This window comes from Bos grunniens, chromosome 12 (assembly GCF_055505025.1).
Source record: "Bos grunniens cultivar Pamir isolate PY7600 chromosome 12, Bosgru_T2T1.0, whole genome shotgun sequence".
Lineage (NCBI taxonomy): Eukaryota > Metazoa > Chordata > Mammalia > Artiodactyla > Bovidae > Bos > Bos grunniens.
The window spans coordinates 36,390,826-36,410,830 of record NC_141176.1 but is presented as its reverse complement, the minus strand read 5'-3'; the positions used below and the strand labels follow the sequence as shown (position 1 = coordinate 36,410,830).

Genomic DNA, 20,005 nt, shown 5'->3' with positions numbered 1-20,005 from the left:
CACCAACAGTGTAGGCGGGTTCCCTTTTGTCCACACCCTCTCCAGTTGTTTGTTTACTTTTTGGGGGCTTGCACCACAGGGCCTGCAGGATCTCAGTTCCCTAACCAGAGATTAAACTTATGCCCCCTACATTGGAAGCACAGGGTTAGATAGTGGCAGTGGTTAGGTGTAAAGTCCTAACCACTGGACCACCAGGGAATTCCCAGGGATTTTTATTTTAAAAAAGTTTAATTTGTCTTACTGCCTCAGAACTATTATAGGTGCCATAAACACATGTTGAATAATAGCCTTTACTGTAGAGACGAATTTGCCTTAGCTTTCTTTGCACCTCCTTTGGTACCTAGAAAGCTTGGGCTCATCAGTGAGAAAATGATGAATGAATATTTTTCTTGAATCATTTGAAATGCTTTCTTTGTGATTTTCATTGAAAGTTAACCAGATTTTCTTACCTACTAGTAATACTTTATTGTAATGAATGTCAACATTTTATTTATTTATTGGCCATGCCATGTGGCATGTGGGTTCTTAGTTCCCTGACCAGGGATAGAATTAATGCCCCCTGAATTGGAAACACAGAATCTTAACCAACTGGACCATCAGGGAAGTCCCAAACATTTTATTTTTTAACTACCTTTTCTTTTTTTCATGAGAACATCAAGTATTGGGGTTAATTGATTCTCATGGAATCAAAGACCAAGTAAAGCTGTGAAAGCATTTATGACGATTGTCTCAGTCTACTTGGGCTGGTATAACTGAAGTACCAGAGACAATAGACCTTCATGTCTCAGAGTTCTGGAGGCTGGAAAGCCCATGGTTGGGGCTTCTGCAGACCAGGTGCTGGTGAGGGCTTGCTTCCTGTTCACAGACAGGCTTCCCTCTTCGTGCTGTGTCCTCATGTGGTGGGAGAGGGAGCTTTCTGGTGTCTTTTATAAAACAGTCACTCATCTCACTCATGAGGGCCCCCCCACCTTCCTGACTTAATCTTCTTGTAGAGGCCTCGCCTCCTTATACCATCTCATGAATTTGAAGGGGGAACACAAGCATGTGGTCCATAACAGTGAAGCAGTATCGCAAGGAAGCCTAAAAATGAATTAGAAACTTAACCAAAATCTTGAGGTACAGACAAAACGGCCTGGTGATTGTTAGGAGTTAACAATGTGTTAATTGATTTTCACATTCAGTTATCTTTTTAAATTCTAAGAAAAACCATAAAATAAATGCCATTTATTTTAGGGAAAATTGAAACCCAGAAAACTGAAGTTATTTACTTGGTGTTAAATAGATAATTAGAATTGATTTAGTGTAGAAAAGTGGCTGAAGGGAATAGATTTTATTTGGATAAGGTAGAAGTGACCAACTTGAATTAGATTGTCTTTTCTTTATAGGGCTCAGTGAGTGGTAGTTGAAGCATATTCTCTGTGGCGTATAGAAGTGACCACATTTATAGTCTAGGATTTGGAAAGAACTGTTACGGGTGAGTAATTACTCTGTTTTGAAGCGTGGGTTACTGCAAAGAACTGTGCAGCAAGAGAAGTCTCCTCTCCCCACGGTTACACTGGGAGGAGACATGAGGGGATACCTCACGGCCACCAGAGGGCACTGGGGATTCAGTTCTGTCTTAAGCCCCAGAAATTGTCATCTTGTTTTAGGTATGCTGAAATATAGAAAAGATCCAAAAAACTCATGCTTTAAAAGCCTTTGCATTCCCTAAGTTCAATGGATTTACACCACATTCTTCTGAAAATTGTTACGTTGATGAAGATCCTTCCTTCCTTCTGACAGATAGATGTTAACTACAAGTCAGTTCCATTTGTGTTACATCTCATCTTACCCTGGCACTTTGGGCTTGATATTTCTTGCTTTTGATACTTGTATTTTTCACATGCTGATTTGGTTACTTTTTTATTGAATGGTGTGTTCTTTTTTTTTTTTGTTTAATTAATAAGAGTTGTGCTATATTATTTTATTGTTTAATAATAACATATTATATAGTAGTTACGAATATTCAGATCCTGACCTCTCCCATTTTCTCACCGTGGTCTTGGCAGCTTACTTTAAGTTTTTTTTGTCTGTGGTATGTGGGATCTTAGTTCCCTGACCAGGGGTCAAACCCATGCCTCCTTCAGTGGTGTCTCTTAACCACTTGACCACCAGGGAAGTCCTGGGCAGTTTATTTTAGATGATTGCATTTTTAAAAAAATCTGTATAAGGGAGATAATGATTTTACTTTTCATTGGGTTGCTTAAATGTTTAATCGTCATGAATATTTGGTGCATAATAAGTATTAAATACATGTTAACTATTACTGGATGAATGTACTTGTATTTTAAGAGAACCTAATTGAATCAGTTATTAAATTTTTGAATCAAATGTCATTCAATTTATTTCAGCATTTAAAACTTCCTGTAGCGAGGTTAAAAATTTTTTATGTTTACTTAAAGTTAAGTGAAGGCCTTGTATGAAGGTTTCTCCCAGCACATGCTGTTGTTTTACCATAAACAAGTCTTCCTTATTAGGTTAATATAGTATATATTTTAATATTTGAAAGTGTATTTAAAGTGTCTTAGGGAAATTCCCTGGTGGTCCAGTGGTTAGGATTCTGCACTCTCACTGCCAAGGGCCTGGGTTCAATCACTGGTTGGGGAACTAAAATCCTGAATGCTGCATGGTGCAGCTAAAAAAAAATAATAATAATACTTTAAGTGTCTTAGAGCTTAGAATGATAATTTTTAGGTCTTTGAGTAAGGCAAAATAGTCACCCCTTAAATTTTTAAATGAAATTATCTATTTTCCTTAAGCAGATATAAATGTATCTTTTCTCATTTTCCAATATTATATCTTCCATCCTGAAACAAACAGCTTAAACAAGAAGAATGAAGAGAGTTGTAGGATCAAGCTTTTTTAAAAAAATAAAAGATTTATTTATTTTTGGCTGTGCTGGGTCTTCATTGCTGTGTGGGCTTTCTCTGTGGTGTGTGGGCTTCTCATGGCGGTGGCTTCTCTTACAGTGGAGCACATGCTCTACAGTGTGGGCTTCAGTCGTTGTGGCTTGTGGGCTCTGTGGTGCTGGCTCAGTAGTTGCGGAGCATGGGTGCAGAATCTCCACTGAACATGGGATCTTCCCGGATCAGGGGCTGAACCTGTGTCCCCTGCATTGGCCGGTGGATCCTAGCCACTAGAGCACCAGGGAAGCCTTGGAGCCAAGCTTTGTGCAGAGTGTGTAGAGTCCTGACATTGTCTTGGAACCTTGGGCACTTTTGATGTATATATCTGAGCTACTGCTTTTTCTTAATTGAAGTATTGATTTATGATATTCTGAAAGTTTGAAGTGTACAACATAGTGATTCACAGGTTTTTTTTTTTTTTTTCTGGCTTGTGGAATTTTAGAATAGCTCCTAGTGGTTGCTTGAGTCCAGGCCTCGGCAGTGAAAGCCTGGGGTCCTAACCACTAGTCCATCAAGTGACTCCCAGGTTCATGATTTCTCATGGCAGGGGTATTGACCTGTTTGGTTTATTGATTTTTCTCAACGCCTCAGACTGTGTCTTGTATATACTGGGTGCTCCATAAATCTTTGTTGAATGCAACTATTAACCTGACTTGCTGACTTTGGTGAGTTCTTTGCTTGTTTTGTATCTCCTCTCATCCTGTTCCCTTCCATGGACCTGGACCTTGTTCCAGCCATGTTTGGCCTTCACCCTAGTGCTGGAAGTGTCAGCCTTGTTCCCGTTGGGCTTCTTTGGGAGCTGCCCTCACTCCAGTTTCCCAGTTAGCTCTTGCTCATCATTCCAGGTCTCAGTGAAGTATCACCTGCTCACAGAGGTCTTCGGTCTTTTTTCTTCATCCTGTTACCCATTGTTTTTTCTAAAATTTAAATTTTAACTTAATAAGTGAGAAGTCATGCTCACAAATTCAGAAAATGCACCAAAACACACACTGAATAGTTTCTTCATGCCTGTCAGCCATCTGTCAACATGATAATTATTTATATTAGGGTGATCGTCTTCCGTCCAGAGGCTTTTGTCGCAGTGTAAGCAAATGGCTGTATAGATGAAGCAGTGTTTGTTTGTAAGCTTCTGTGTTATCAGACTGGGTTGAGTGGCCTTATGAGAGAAGAAGGGTTACCAGGCAGTTCACAGTTGGCACTGGGCCCTTAGACCAGGTTTCCACACCTGCACAGCTGCAGTCTTGTCTCCTGTGAAGGTGTAGGGTACAAACCACTTCACGGTCCTGTCTTTGTGCAAATTGACCTGCAGTCTGTACTCACCCTGCATTTTCCCTTCTTGTTTTTTTCCAGTTTAGCCTCTGAGATGAAGGTGATCCATGTTCAGGACTGGGTCTGCTACTATCCGTGCCCATCACCTCATCGTCTATCTGCTCAGTAACTTATTTTTCTCCTTTCTGACTGTTTTACTGTTAACTTGCTTCTATCTCTTTGGCCTTGGCACACCTCTGCCTGTGTAGTAAGTGCTCAGAAATACGAGTCGACTGTGGCAGAGTCATGAGGAGTTTGGACTGTTGCGGTGAAAACCTGGGGATGCATTCTAGCTGTGTGACTTGGTTAGTTAGCGTCTCTAAGCCACAATTTCTAAATCATGAACATGGACAAATATTACAGCTATATCAGGGTTATTTTAAAGATGTAACCAAGGGGCAGATAATATTTTCCTAGGACTATTGTAACAAATTACCACAAACTTAGCAGTTTAAAACTGGAAGTCACAAGTCAGAAATTGGTGGCCTGGGGCTCAAGCCAAGGTGTGACCAGAGCTAAGCTTGCCCAGAGGCTCTGGGGAGGGCTCGCTCTTCACCTCCTGTAGGTTTTGGTGCTGTGACATGCTGGGCTGTGTCGTTCCCTCTCCGCAGCCGCCTCTGGTCTCAGTGCCTGTCATCTCCTCCACCTCTTGATGGGGTACAAGAGGTGTGTGCAGGGCCCACCCAGCCAAGCCCATTTTTAAGTCCTTTCTCATCATCATCTCTGCACAGACCCCCTTTCCTTGTAAGGTAACAGTTACAGGTTCCAGGGCTTAGTATCTGATGTCGTCAGGACTGTTATGCAGCCCAATAGATGGACATGAAGGGCAGGGCAGTGGGCATTTATGCTTTGTGGATGCGGTTGGCAAAGATTTCAGATTCTCAGAAGGATTTAATCACGCAGCTACATGGGAGCCAGGGAATGTGAGAACAGTGGATTTTAAAAAAAAAAGGTAAGCAAAGTTGGAGATTAAATTATGTCATTTTATTCGATACAGTGAATAAGGCTAAATATCAAGAGATTGTCATGATCAGATTTTAGTTATTTTTTTGTTCACATGTGTGTGGAACGATTTATGTATGTTTTCAGTGTTAAAATTTATAGGGTAGGCAGTGGTAGAGAAGAGAAGGTTGCAAATATACTGCATATTCTTACTGAAAATTGTATAATTACCTGTATTTTTATATCGCATGTTATTTTTATATCACATAAACTATATGAAATGATTAGTGAATGAGGGAAGATCACAGAATGGATATCAAATTTTTCCTGGATCATCGATAAGAATCGTTGTTACTTAGAGTAAGAAAGAAAGTAAAAGTACCTTCAAAAAATTCTTTGAATTTGAGTCGCATCAAAAGCCATATACTGACAATTGTAACGTGTGTCTTTTTTCTGTCTCCTTAACAGGGTCTTTGGCATGGACACAGGTTCAGCAGGAGGATTGGAAGTGACTGATCAGACTCCTGTTCTGTTGGGGAGGACAGCCATGGCAGCTAGTCTCACGGATGTAGGAAATTCGTTTAGTGGGCCACCTAATCCTTTAGTGAATAGATCTAATAAATTTCAGAGCTCATCAGTGGAAGACGATGATGATGTTGTGTTTATTGAACCAGTACAACCACCTCCTCCTTGTGCACCAGTGGTGGCTGATCAAAGAACCATAACATTTACATCATCGAAAAATGAAGAGCTGCCAGGAAATGATTCCAAAATTCTTCCTTCCTCAAAAGAATTGGCTTCTCAGAAGGGGAGTGTAAGTGAGACGATTGTCATTGATGATGAGGAGGATATGGAAACAAATCAAGGGCAAGAGAAAAATTCCTCCAGTTTTATTGAACGGAGACCATCTGAGTCTAAAAACAGAACCAATGATGTGGATTTCTCCCCTTCCAGTTTTTCAAGAAGTAAGGTAAATGCAGGAATGGGTAATAGTGGTATCACCACAGAACCAGACTCTGAGATTCAGATCGCTAACGTTACGACCTTAGAAACAGGCGTCGGCTCTGTGAGTGATGGCCAGTTAGAACACACTGACGGGAGAGACATGAACCTGATGATCACACACGTAACATCCCTGCAGAATGCCAGCTTGGGAGATGTCTCTAATGGACTGCAGTCAAGTAATTTTGGTGTTAATATGCAAACATACACCCCGTCTTTAACTTCACAGACCAAGACTGCAGTAGGACCTTTCAATCCTGGTAGAATGAATGTGGCAGGAGACGCATTTCAGAACGGAGAGTCTGCAGCTCATCACAACCCTGGTAAGCAGTGAGGGTCCTCTCCCGCTCCCCCTTTAGGGGTTGTTTACAGGCAGGTTCTTCTTTCATTGTCCTAATTGGTGCTACTTTGGTTAGTTTACTCATGTAAGATGTGTTAATTCTATTGACTTTCAAGTTTCAAATTTTAACTAATAAGAGATGTAAACTATGTATGTAATATTTCTCTGTAGAGTATTGGAAAATTAATCAGAACAAAATACTCTTTATAGTCACCATATTCTAATAATTTGGCATCCTATTTGTCATGTACTCATTTTATGCTCGTGTGTTTTTAATGGTATGGTTTTAATGTGCAAATAGAGAACGAAAAGATATTTAGTACATGTGAGGAGCAATATAATGTTGTGTAATTGCGTTTAGATTTGTGTTTTAATTTTGATTGCCTGTCTAATTTTAATTTTTACTTATTAGCACTAATTTTTTTTTAATATGTAAAGATTGGTAAATTTCTTGACTATTTGAAAATACTTTCTGCAGGCAGCTTTATTCTGTGGAAAGTGTGAGAAGAGTTCTGTGGCTTTTCCCGACCACGTGAGGCCTGCCTGTCTCTCGTGTACCTTCTCTTCTTAGGCTTCATCATTTTAAGCTTGTTAGCAACTTTATCAGCCTAGGATTGTGGGGAATAATAAGAAATGACTGAAACCGAAGCTGTGTAGAATGTTTTGTGAAATGCTAGTTGTTTTTCTTACTTATTCTTTTCGGTTATGATAGTAATGTCTAATTACTGAAGAATATTTGGAAAATCCATAATTAAAAAATGGGGGGGAGAAACCCTTATAGGTGATTAACTGAAGGTTACCTACCACTGTTGATCATGGTTTGAGCGGCTGGTTGTCATTCTTTCTCCTTTGTACTTCTTAATTTGCTTGAGTGAAGTTCTTCATAATGTTCTTTCTTGTTTTCCCTCCACTTAATGTGGCTCTGTATTTTTTCATATCACTAAAATTGTTCATACATGGAAGTTGTAATGACTGCACAGTGGGTTTCATTATACCAGTCGCCATATTTGGCTTTTACACCATTTTCCTTTTTTGCTGTTGTTGGTATATGATGAACTTTTTTCCCCTCAAATTTCTGATGATTTCTTAGCGTTTACTCCTAGAAGTAAAGTTACTGGGTCAGAGAGTGTCACTGCTTCTATCTGTCCAAAGATCATTGGTTATAAAAAGGTTCTGGTTTATAATGATTTTGAAAAAAGTGTGTTTCTTAATACTCAGTTTTGAAAAATTCTAATGTCTCCCAAGACCATTTCCCCTTGTATGTATTTACATATATTTGTTGGTAGGTCATTGATGTGCATATGTGTACGTGAATTTGTGAGAGCATTTTTAAGTTGTGGAAATAGTTTGTCATGCTGCCTTCTGGAAAGGTTTTACCAATTTAAACTGCTATCAGCTGTATATTAGAATATCTTTCCTACTGGCTCACTTTTTATAAAAGTTTAAGACATGATAATAGTCAAATTAGTTTCAAAACAGCTATTTTGTCTCTTATAATTTTAAATGTATTAAAAATGTATGAAACAGAACATAGTGTGCAGTCTTTACTGTTGAGGAAGGTACATTTAATTGTAACCTGAGATTGCAGGATAGGTCTAGCTTTGCACACTTTCCCTTCCTCCCTCCCCTTTAAATAAACAGTAGATCTTTAACTTTTGACCATATCAAGAGTATATGTTTGCATTTGGTAATTCTCTGTTTAGTTCAATTCCAGTTTTTAGTATTTAAATAACTCTTAAGAATATTCTTATCCATGTGTCTTGGGACCCCTAGTACTTGAGGACTGTTGCTGAGTCAGGGAATGTCAAGTGTGCATCAGAAAGCCAGACAGATACACCTCTTGCTCCTGAGTTTACCGATTAGCTCTTGTGTGTACCTGCGGTCTTTCTTTGTAATGGAGAATTACAACATCCTAGCTGTTTATGCTGGCTCTTAGACTAATGATGACTTTGGCAAATTAACCTCTATTCCTTGATGTCCCTTGTGTAAAACAGAGGTTTCAGACAGAATGCTTAAGTTCCTTCCATTCCTAAAAGTGTGTTGATGTTGGAGGAGGTGAAAATTTGAAAGTAGGGGAAATGTAAGAGTTAAAGTATAGCTAAAAGGAGCTACTGTGTATTTAGTTTACAGGGCCTAAAACTAAACTGAAAAAAAAATTGCCAATTTTCAAAGTCAAGTTAATAGATGATTTTAGGTTTAAATAGGTTCCTTTAAGTATATATTCAAATGAGAAGCCTACAGAGTTGAAAATTCTAAGGATCCACTTTATGTTGTAAAAGCTATTCCTTCTAACATATATTCAAATAAAATTTTTGTTTGACGGCTCTTCATGAGATGGAACTGCCATTTCAGTGATTTGCATTCTTCGTGTTCTTTAGTATTTTTACCTCTTCATTAAAACCGGCCCTCATGGTATCAGGATGACAGGATTCCAGAATGCACTTTGTTTACTCTCTGTATAAAGTATGGATTTATTTGGAGGGGTTTGTGGATTAGGTAAAATTTGACTAGCAGTATATGTAGCACCTGGAAACCATTAGGTCAATGAATGGACTGGTCAGAACCAGGAACTTGCCCTCTTTAAGGTTTTGATAGTAAAGAAATGTCCTCATACTCTAGATATTTTTGTACTTTGTTTTTCTTATAAAAGGACATCTTTTTTGTATGGAAGTTCAAATTTCACAAGGAGCTTGAAAGGAAAAATATTACAAGAGTACAAAGTAGTAGAAGTTAGAAGCAATAGCATGAAAAGTTTCAAAATGTAAAACGTTAGCCGTATTGGTATTGCTACAGTCTATGGGGTTGCAAAAGAGCTGGACACAACTGAGCAACGGAGCACGAGCACACACATTGGTGTTGCATCGGGAGGCTGTGGAGCAGTGACCAGTGGTGGGATGGAAACTCACTGCTCATCCCACTGAAGCGGTCTGTGAAGGAGAGAGGGGTGGACCTCTGCTCCCCAGCATTGGGCTCCCAGCTCTCAGTGCCATGCCCGGTAGGCTGTGCTGCTGGCAGGGGCAGCACCCCTGGGTGATGGTGCGTTGGTCCCCATGTCTGTTTAACACTCTGGTTTCTTTGATATTATGTGATGTACTTGGAGGCCATGGAATGAAACATGTATATGGAAAAGCTGTTCTCAGAAAGATTTATTTTAAACTTTTTATTATTTTAAAATTTTTTTGGCTGTGCCATGCAGCATGTGGCATCTTAGTTCTCTGACCAAGGATCAAACCCATGCCCCCTTGCAGTGGAAGCATGGAGTCTTAGCACTGGACTGCAAGAGACGTTCCTAGAAAGATGTTTTGAGTATAATCATTTGTAAACTTTATCCAACCTATGTTATATTTGTCAAAGGTTCTGGTTGGTCGAGATTTTATTATACTTTTATGTTGATATATGTGTTCCTTGCTTAAAGTCATATTCTGTAAGTTCTTCCTGTTTAATAACTAATGGCTAATACTTTTTAGCGCTTCCTATATGTCAGTCACTGGTTTTTAAACCATGTATTATCTCGTTTAAAGTTTCTGTTTGCAGTTGAGAGACGAGTTAGGCTCCAGGTGAGTAACTTCCTGGGCTGGTAGGTAATGAAGCCTGCATGTCAGCCATGCTGACTCCAAAGTCTATGCCTTTGACTGTCCGCTGTACTGTGCCTTCCTGATGTCTGAAACGTGTACAGAATGTTTCTCTGATACAAATTTCAATGTATATGTGTGTGTTTTTTTTTAGATTCTTGGATCTCCCAGTCAGCATCCTTTCCCCGTAATCAGAAACAGCCAGGGGTGGATTCTTTATCACCAGTGGCCTCGCTTCCTAAACAGATTTTCCAGCCTTCTGCCCAACAGCAACCCACTAAACCAGTTAAAGTCACTTGTGCAAACTGCAAAAAACCTCTGCAGAAGGGACAGACAGCTTATCAGCGAAAAGGATCAGCTCACCTCTTCTGTTCTACCACCTGCCTTTCTTCCTTCTCTCACAAGCCTGCTCCAAAGAAACTTTGTGTTATGTGTAAAAAGTAAGGTTTACCTTTCAGCATATTTCCATGTGGTTGAATATTGGTGATATAAAATTTGAGAAAAATTGTTTTAGAGGTGAATCACCGTGTTTTGAAAATGCATAAGCTAAGCCAGACTAAAATTTGTAGAACATTAGAGTGTTCTCTGTCAAGCTGAGGTGGTTTAGGAATAAAGAGCCTCCTACTTGGATGGGCTTTGGGGTTGATTTAGATCCTCGATCCCTGTAATTAATTTTATCTGTGATCTCCTTTGGACTTCTTGAGTTTGTAAAAAATACATACATGCTTATTTACATTACTAATTATAAGAATTTAGTTCTAGCCCGATAAAATTCTTACACAATTTATGTGTGACTAGTTTTGTATTAAAATAGGTCAAAATTTAGAGTACTTTCATGTTAAGATTGTTTAAAATTGGCAGAACTTTGGTTATTGTATGCATTTATTTATGTTTGTCTTAAATTTTAGGTCATTTTTTAATACTTACCTTTTGATGACTCAGGTACCAATTTTTTGACAGCCTTGTAGTGAATCCTCTCCTGCTGTTTCTACGTCTGGCCTCACTAGTTAAAAATGAGATGAATATGGCATATTCTGTACAAGGTCAAGCAGGTGGATTTTCTGTACCATCTCTTGAGCAGCCCATGTTTGTGAAGATGTTTTAGATCTTAGAAATTTGAAAAGGGCTGAGTGCTCTGTGTAAGTTTAGTAAATTCAAATATTGGTGCAATTGTTATACATTTTTTGGTTGCTTTACAGTAATAGGCTTGCATGCAGTGGTGTAAGACCTGAAAATTCAGAATTAAAGGAAAATTTCTAAAGTCATCAATGTGGTTGTTTCTTAACATTTTTAATTGTAGTTGAGAGCTGTACAGAATGGTCAGTGGGGTTGTTCTGGGTTATGGGATGTATTTAAATTCACTTTTGCTCTCTAAAAGGATGTTGTATTCCTGTGACCTAGATATCTCATGCTTTCTGCTTACCTGGAGAGGAAAATTGCATAGGTATCACAGTTTATACCTCAGTAAATTAGGCCTTGACATTAAACTCCACATTTATAACAAAAACTTTTCTTTTAAAGTGTTTCCAGTGTCTGAAAGCTTTGTTAAGGAGCTTGAAGATGAATTGAGTGGTGGCTGGGGTTTAATAGTACTGCTTCTCAAGCTTCTATGTTCATCATATTTTTATGAACCAAGAGTTTTTACATAGTAAAGGTGATGTAATGAATCTAAAAATGGTTCCAATTTATGGAAGTTAAAAATGTCACTTACTTTTTTTGTATTTGATTTATTTTTAAGTGGAGCTTGACTTTGCTGCTTTTCAGAGATATAACTACAATGAAAGGAACCATTGTTGCTCAAGTGGACTCAAGTGAATCCTTCCAGGAGTTCTGTAGCACATCTTGTCTGTCTCTCTATGAAGACAAACAGAATCCTACTAAAGGAGCTCTGAATAAATCAAGATGTACAATTTGTGGTAAACTAACAGAGGTTTGTATTTCTGTGCTTTATCACTTAGTTCTGATTAATAGGAATATTTATGACTTTAACTGTTAATGATGTATCATCAGTGTGTGTTTCCTTAAAAGTGAGGGTATATGAAATCTGTCTTATAACTATCCCTTTATGTAGTTATAAAAAAACTGAAATATAGCATCAGTTGACTTTTTCCTTGATGTTGGGAGCACTCACAGACAAAACCATAGTGTTTAAACAGTGCTAAGCTTCAAACAAGAGGCAACAATCTTGTCTAAGCAGTGAAATAAGTGGTGGGGATATTTTGGAGGATTTCATTAAAAATATATTATGGTTTTGGCATTTTATGAAATAAAAAGAAATCTGTGTATCCATCCTTATTTGGATTATTTATAATAGTTCTCCCTATTCTGTATAGCAATGTACTTTATTTATATTTCCGTTTGGATTTAGCTAAAGATTTCCAGTCTGTTTTAGAAGTTTTATACTACCTAGACTGGGTTGCTTCCTATCACTTATAGAGACCTCTAGAGAAGCTTGTATTATGATCCTGGTGGTCCTCCCTGCTTCCTGCCATACGTGTATTCCGTGTGTTTATTAAAGAAAAGTTTAAAAATGAAATGTACTTTGTTTTGCCCTTTTCTTAAACAAGCCTTACATAGAAAAATAGAGGTATTTTCTTTTTGTTGAAGCACCTTGTGACTTAAGCTACATGTTGTGTATTAATTTGTGTTTTAAAATTTTGCTTGTTGTTTTTCTTTCAGATTCGCCATGAAGTTAGCTTTAAAAACATGACTCATAAGCTGTGCAGTGACCATTGCTTTAACAGATACAGGATGGCTAATGGCCTTATAATGAACTGCTGTGAGCAGTGCGGCGAGTACCTACCCAGCAAAGGAGCTGGGAACAATGTCCTGGTTGTTGATGGTCAGCAGAAGAGGTTTTGCTGCCAGAGTTGTGTCAGTGAATACAAGCAGGTAATTCACCACTGGTTTGAGTGTGTTTTTAAATTGCTGTAATAGTTTTACTCTTAACAGCATTTAGTAACCAGATTTATCTTGGGATCTCATTTAGTTCCATTATTGTCTTAACATCTTAGAGATAACCTTATCTCAGATAAATGTGGAAATATATGTAGATGGTTGGAAATAAGGTTGTGATTTTACCATAGGTAAATGCTTACCACAGTGATTCTTGTTTTGAATTTTTTTTTAGGTGGTGGAGAGGGGTCACAAATACGATTTTTCAGATTGTTAATGCTTAGGAATGATTATCTTATTTGTAATATTAATTTGAAATTTAAGATGTTTTTGATCTAGTTTATTTTTTAATGATTTCAAAAGTCAGAAGTTGGCCCCATTTCTCTCTTCTGTTGGTTCCTACTTATTCTTTATACATATCAATTTTTAATAGTATTTTCTTTTCTGTTCTTTCTGAAAAGTTAAGGAAATAATTTGTTCTTAGTTTCTCTTTTTTCCCCTGTACAAAAGGGAGCATACGGTTATGTGCTTTTACTGTACATTTGTATCTTGGACGCATCCCCTGTCAATATATTCCTTATTCTTCTTTTTTTCATGGCTTAGTTTTTAGGTATTTTGTGAGCTGGTTGTTAACCCATTGTTAAAAATTAAGTTTGAGAAACTTATAAATTCCATTTGTATTAATCTGCTAGGACTGCCATAACAAAATACTGAGGGGTTCAGACAGCCAAGAATTTTCTTTCTCACAGTTCTGGAGGCTTAAAGATCAAGGTGCCCTTCCAGGGTGACTGGTGAGGCCACTCTGCCAGACTTGTAGGGAGTCTTCTCTCTGTGTCCTCATGTGGTCTTTCCTCTGTGCTCAGGAGAAAGAGTGTCCTGTAGGACTTGGTTTAGTCTTGACTGCCTCCCTAAAGCCCCTGCTCCAGATACAGTCTCATTGGGAGTAAGGGCTTAAAGATAATATATTTGGGGTGGAGGGAGACACAGAGTATTGAAAACAAAGAAAATAAATACTTAAAACTTAGAAATTCCTAATTATTTTATTATATTTTAATGTTATCTGTGCTCTTGAAGTTATTTCCATGACTGTATTTGTGTGGTGGCGATATCGTACGTAATGGAGTGCATCCGTGTCTCCCTTGCTGACTTCATGTTCATTTTATGCTGGTGCCATGTGGATTATGGTGTTTCCTCTCACCTCCCAAGAACCAGTGGTCACCAGTATACAAGACTACACTGGGCTAACTGTTGTTTATTTCGTTACTTTGCTGTGGATGGTACTGCGTTATCTCCGTTGTTTTGCTGCTACAGATAACCAATGGTGAATAACCTGGCACAGGCACAGCTCAGAGATGTTTGGGTTCAGTTCCAGACCACTGCAGTAGATTGATTGACTGACTTAAAGTTGCTCAGTAGTGTCCAATTCTTTGTGACCCCAGGGACTGTATAGTTCATAGAATTCTTCAGGCCACAATACTGGAGTGGGTAGCTTCTCCCTTCTCCAGGGGTTTTCCCAACCCAGGGATCGCACCCAGATCTCCCATGTGGCAGGCAGCAGAACGAATATTAAAGTGAGACTTAGACTACTAAGTGTGCAAGTAGCATCAATGTCTAAAATAATGTACATACCTTAGTTAAAAATACTGACCATCATCTGAGCCTTATTTTTCTATAGGATCATTAAAGTTATGTAATAATTATTCTGTAAGCTGGGCGTTGGCACTAGGACAGAGCAGACAGGCATTTGTAAAGTTGGATGAGGTTGTTTTAAGTCACGAAATAGGTAATTAAGAATCAGCTTTTGCAGGTTGCTTGTTGACCTTTCAGTCTGGGAGCCTTTCTTTATATCTTTTTATATGGACCTAGAATCTATTAGATAGAGTGAAGTGAGTCAGAAAGAAAGATAAATATTGTATTCTAATGCACATATATGGAATCTAGAAAAATGGTTCTGAAGAATTTATTTGCAGGGCAGCCTTGGAGAAACAGACATAGAGAATAGACTTATGGACATGGGGAGAAGGAAGGAGATGGTGAGATGTGTGGAAAGAGTAACATGGAAACTTACATTACCATATGGAAAATAGATGGCCAATGGGAATTTGCTGTATGGCTCAGGAAACTCAAACGGGCTCTGTATCAACCTAGAGGGGTGGAATGTGGAGGGAGATGGGAGGGAGGTTCAAAAGGGAGGGGATGTATGTATACCTATGGCTGATTCATGTTGAGGTTTGACAGAAAACAACAAAATTCTGTAAAGCAATTATCCTTCAAAAAAAAAAATAAAGCCTTTTAAAATCTTCTTTTAGGTAGGTAGCCATCCAGGCTTCCTGAAGGAGGTTCGAGATCACACACCAGACTCTTTCCTCACGCAGCCTGAGGTAAGTGGGAATGTGGCCTGGCCATGGCCTCCACGTGACACATGCTGCTACTGCCTTATTGTGTGTCTGAGAATCATGTGCATTTGGAAGCATATTACCATTTCTGAACTTAAAATCTGTTATGATGATGATCGTTTTATCTCTTCAGACAAACAAACTTTCATTTCACTAAATATTATGTGTTTTCTTATGATGTATTCTATTGATTTTAGGTATTTATGTTATTAAAAATTAGTTTAAGATACAGATTTTTAACTCATAGTCCTTGACCACAGTGAGCATTTAAATGTAGAATATAAAAGTCCTTCTCTTGGACCTACCTGAAAGAGGGGGAAAAAACCCCTTTCTTTCAAAAACTGTTTCCAAATCTATATTTGTTAAACTGCATGAGTAAATTAGTATTTGAATAATAAATGTATACAATTAACAGTAATTAAGATTGTAGTACAGCGATCAAAATAAGACATTCTTAATACTGCTGTTTGGTTCATCTATAGACTTTATTCAAAATTTGTTCATTAATGTCTGTTATAACAAATTGGAAAAAAGATTTATATAACATCTAATCCAGAGTCATAAGCCATTATTTAAAGAAACCTTTTTTTCAGTTTCTCCCTCTCTCCTCCTGAGACCCTAGTTCCAGGTGTGCTAGACTTCCTGCTCCTGCCCCTGGTCGCAGTGGCTCATTCATTATTTATTGAGGTTTTTTAAGTCTTGTTTTCCTTCTTGCTTCCTACTAGAGACTTTCTATTGTATCTTTGGTTTTACTGGTTTTACTCAGTTGTTTCTAACCAACTGTTCAGTGTGGTGTAGATTTTGGCTTGGCCTTTGTGTCATCTCTAGAGGTTCTGTCTGGGTCTTTTTTATGTCCTCTATTTCTGGCCGCATTATGTTCATGTTCCTCCATGGGTTTCTTGAGTATATCAGCATATTTATCATAGTGGCTCTTTTCATATGTCCTTTTTATATAAACTTTCTATGTTTTACAGAGTTATACAGTTGGCCCTTTATATCCACAGGTTCTGCATCTAATGGATTCAATTGACTGAAAATGTGTTGGGGGTGGGGGTGTGGCAAAAAATTCCGAAAATCACAAGTTAAATTTGCTGCACACTGTCAGCTGTTTACATAGCATTTACATTGTTTTAGTTATTATACGTAATTGAGGGAGATGTGCATACTATACCATTTTATATAAGGGACTTCTGAACTGGTCCCTGGTCTGTCTGGTCCCAAGGTCTTTCATGACCTTGATATTTCTGAGCACTGCACGACAGGTGGTGAAGTGCCCTTGAGTTAGGTTTGTCTGCTGTTTTCTCAGGATGACACTGAGGTGGTGCATGGTGGGCACGAATACCTAGGCAGCAGTACACATCCTTGTGCAGCGTCAGACCAGCAGGCACGTGATGTCTGCTGTCCGCTCTTGTGCATTGGCTTGGCTCACTCGGTCAAGGGGGCGCTGTACCATTTCTCCAGGGCAGTTGCTGTTTTTCCCTCCATATATAAGTTATTTTGAGGGGATGTATTTTATACTATGGAAATATCATGTTGCTCAGCAAACTTCTCACTATTTTTAGCATCTGTTGTCAATTAGAAAAATTCTAAAAATTGCAAAACTAGTATATATGTATTGAAAGAAAAATTGTAAGCTATACAATAGTGAAGAAAAGTCAAGCATGATGGTGTGTAAATTTTTTAGATCTTTATTTTTCTGCACAAACATCTTTCAACATGAAGGAAGAATTTCAGGGGTTTTTTTGAATGAATGAAGTACAAGGTTTGCTTGAATTTATCTCTTAATCTTCACTTAATATAGAAATTAGTATAATATCATGTCATTGTTGACAGTTTACCACTGCCTCTCCTCCACAGATTTAGTTCTTCACTGTTCTTATGCTTTGGACTCCTTTGGTAACACAGTTAGATGGATTCTCAGAATGCTGTTAGATGCATAAATAAAATATCTATGATTACAAATAGGACCAGTTATTCAAAATATAGTTTTAAAAGTATTAAATGAAATGTGATTTATGCACGTGGTATTAATGCATTAAGTAGTAAGGTATAGTGTTTAATAACTATAATGTTTTTTGAGGTTGACATCTGTGATACATTGATACACCTGCCAATATAGATAAAAAGTTGGGAATTTTTATTTTTGACAAAGTCACATGTTCTGCTAACTAGTGTGGTTTATTGCCTCTAATGGAAATGAAAAACAGAGCTGCATGTCGGTCGGTTGGATGTTAATGAATTTGAAGGGGTATGTTTCTCCATGTGGTGTTGCAGACAGAAGTTAGCTTTCAGTTGTTTCTGGACGTGGCCAGGAGTTGGTTTTGTGCAGCCACACACATGCCCATTTCCTGGGTTAGATTCGCAGTTACAAGTCCATCCAACCTTTATTGCTTGAGCACCTACCACTGCTGTCCACTCGCTTGGTTAAAAAAGTAATAAATGAGATATTTTGCTTACATAGTAAAGGAAAAAATGGGAAAGTTTTGGAATCATGTGATCGATTTTTATATTCATGTGGAGTTGGTTAATAAGGCACTTTTTTTCAGTGAGTAGACTGGAAATGAGTCCATTTGCCACAAGTACCCCATAATTTTTACCTTTTACACCAGTGCTGTTTCAATCAGATCTTCTTCATACTTTTTTTTTTTTTTTTTTTTACTGAATTTATAAGTAGGTTTCCCCCATGCCTGAATGGGGAGTGTAATAATTGGGAATTTGTTTCACTTAATTTTGTTCCTTAAACCACTCAGTGCATATTTATAGAAGCATGACATTTAAATATGATTATGTTGATTGTTTACATAGGAAGCAGAGAAAACGCGGCATGGCAGTGTATGTCTTTTTTGATAATACTCTCCCGTTGCTGCTGCTGCTAAGTTGCTTCAGTCATGTCCTACTGTGTGCGACCCCATAGATGGCAGCCCACCAGGCTCCCCCGTCCCTGGGATTCTCCAGGCAAGAACACTGGAGTGGGTTGCCATTTCCTTCTCCAGTGCATGAAAGTGAAAAGTGAAAGTGAAGTCGCTCAGTCCTGTCCGACTCTTAGCGACCCCATGGACTGCAGCCTACCAGGCTCCTCCATCCATGGGATTTTCCAGGCAAGAGTGCTGGAGTGGGGTGCCATTACCTTCTCACTCTCCCATTAGGTGGGCCCTTTCAGGGTTGAAATAGTGGCAAACGTAAAGGTGGCTGTTATAGCGTTCTCAGTATTGATGATTCTGTCTTTCTCAGTGTCTTCACATAAAACTTGTTTCTTAGTGGGGACCAGTTGCTCAGCTTCTTGTTTTTTTTTTTTTTTCAGCTTCTTGTTTACTTGACCCAAGTTAATTGATCTACTTTTTTTTGGTATGTCTTAAAAGTTACTAATGATTGATATTTAGCCATTCTGACAGTGAACTCATTGTCAACTTGAAGGATATTTCTGATAAGTTATGTAATGTAATGTAGGTTAGAGTGGATGATTGAGCCTTGGTTATGTTGGTAAGACAGTTCTTCCTAGGAGCTGCCTTGTGGAGGTCTCACGTCCACTGCTGAGAGCCACTTTGCTTTTCTCTGTGTAGATCTGTGACACAATGGCAGGTGTCTGATATTTTTAGTATTCCCTATTTGTGCTGTAGTGCCAGATTTTAAACATTCTTTTCTTTTTTCTTTGTCTTACTGATTTTTTTTTCTTCCTATATAAAATGTAAATTATTAAGCTCCAGGAAAACATATTTCGTTCCAAACAAAAAACCAGCCTTTTCCTCTGTTGTCCTGTAACCTTGGGAGAATCATAATTAGACTTAACAGGTTTGCAGTTATTCTTACTTTTTTTCCATGTTAGCGTTCTTTTGCTGTTGATAAGTTTTTCGGTTTTTTGTTTTTTGGGTTTTTTTTTTTTTGAGCCTTTCAGAGATTGAATAAAGAGATGAGTTGGTTTCTACTTTGAGAAGTAATGTTTATGGCTTCCTTTAGGTGTTTGAGTAAATAAGGAACCAGTATGAATATGACATGCATTCCTGGAATGTAAATAGCTGTTTTCTCATAACTTTTCCATTTGTTGTATGCTGAGGAAGTTTTTCTTTTTTTATCGGTGTTGTTGTTTTTGCCTAATGTTTTTACCTTCAGTTTATTATTTTGTTTTCTCAAATCCTGTGACATTTGTGAAATTTATCCATGCAGTTTGCTCATTTTTTGTTACTTTTGGCCTGATTGTCGTTTTCCCCTGACATCTCTTATTCGTTTGTCCATGGAATGTCCTGAGGCCTTCTTATATCATCATATTGTACTGCGTGGTGTTGGGTGCGAAGATAAGGGAAACAATCTAAACATCATGTGGAAGGATGGATGCTCAAGTCCCTTCCATGCGATGAGCTTGTGTCTGCAAATGCAGAGGACTGAAAAGATGATTACTTTGCGTTGTGAAATGTGACGTTTGATGTAACTGATTATGATAATTCTGTTACCACTCAGAAAAAAAACATCAAATAAAAGTTGCACTTAAAGGTTTGCCTTTAGTTTTGTTTGACTTCAGGGTGATTCTTGTATACAGACACACCAGCCTCTGGGTGTGTTGTTGGAGACTGTGCAGTGATGCTGTTTTTGTCCAGTAGATTCCAGAGTGGG

General features: G+C 38.2%; 1 protein-coding gene across 16 annotated transcripts in view; it reads left to right on the top strand.

Moving 5' to 3' along the window:
- ZMYM2 (zinc finger MYM-type containing 2) overlaps nt 1–20,005 on the top strand; it is a 63,686-nt gene that overhangs the window by 13,985 nt on the left and 29,696 nt on the right. For 8 of the 16 annotated variants that reach the window (XR_015138211.1, XM_086329828.1, XM_086329831.1 and 5 more), the window contains 5 exons: nt 5,664–6,520; nt 10,264–10,549; nt 11,874–12,039; nt 12,789–13,001; nt 15,314–15,385. Coding sequence is in view for 14 of the 16 variants with exons in the window: in XM_086329828.1 (XP_086185954.1) it covers nt 5,674–6,520; nt 10,264–10,549; nt 11,874–12,039; nt 12,789–13,001; nt 15,314–15,385 (1,584 nt within the window). In the remaining 2 variants the exon portion in view is untranslated. Of the gene's footprint in view, nt 1–1,385; nt 1,475–5,663; nt 6,521–10,263; nt 10,550–11,873; nt 12,040–12,788; nt 13,002–15,313; nt 15,386–20,005 lie in introns of those variants that run through there. The other 8 variants (XM_086329835.1, XM_086329838.1, XM_086329832.1 and 5 more) reach the window with 3 other exon arrangements.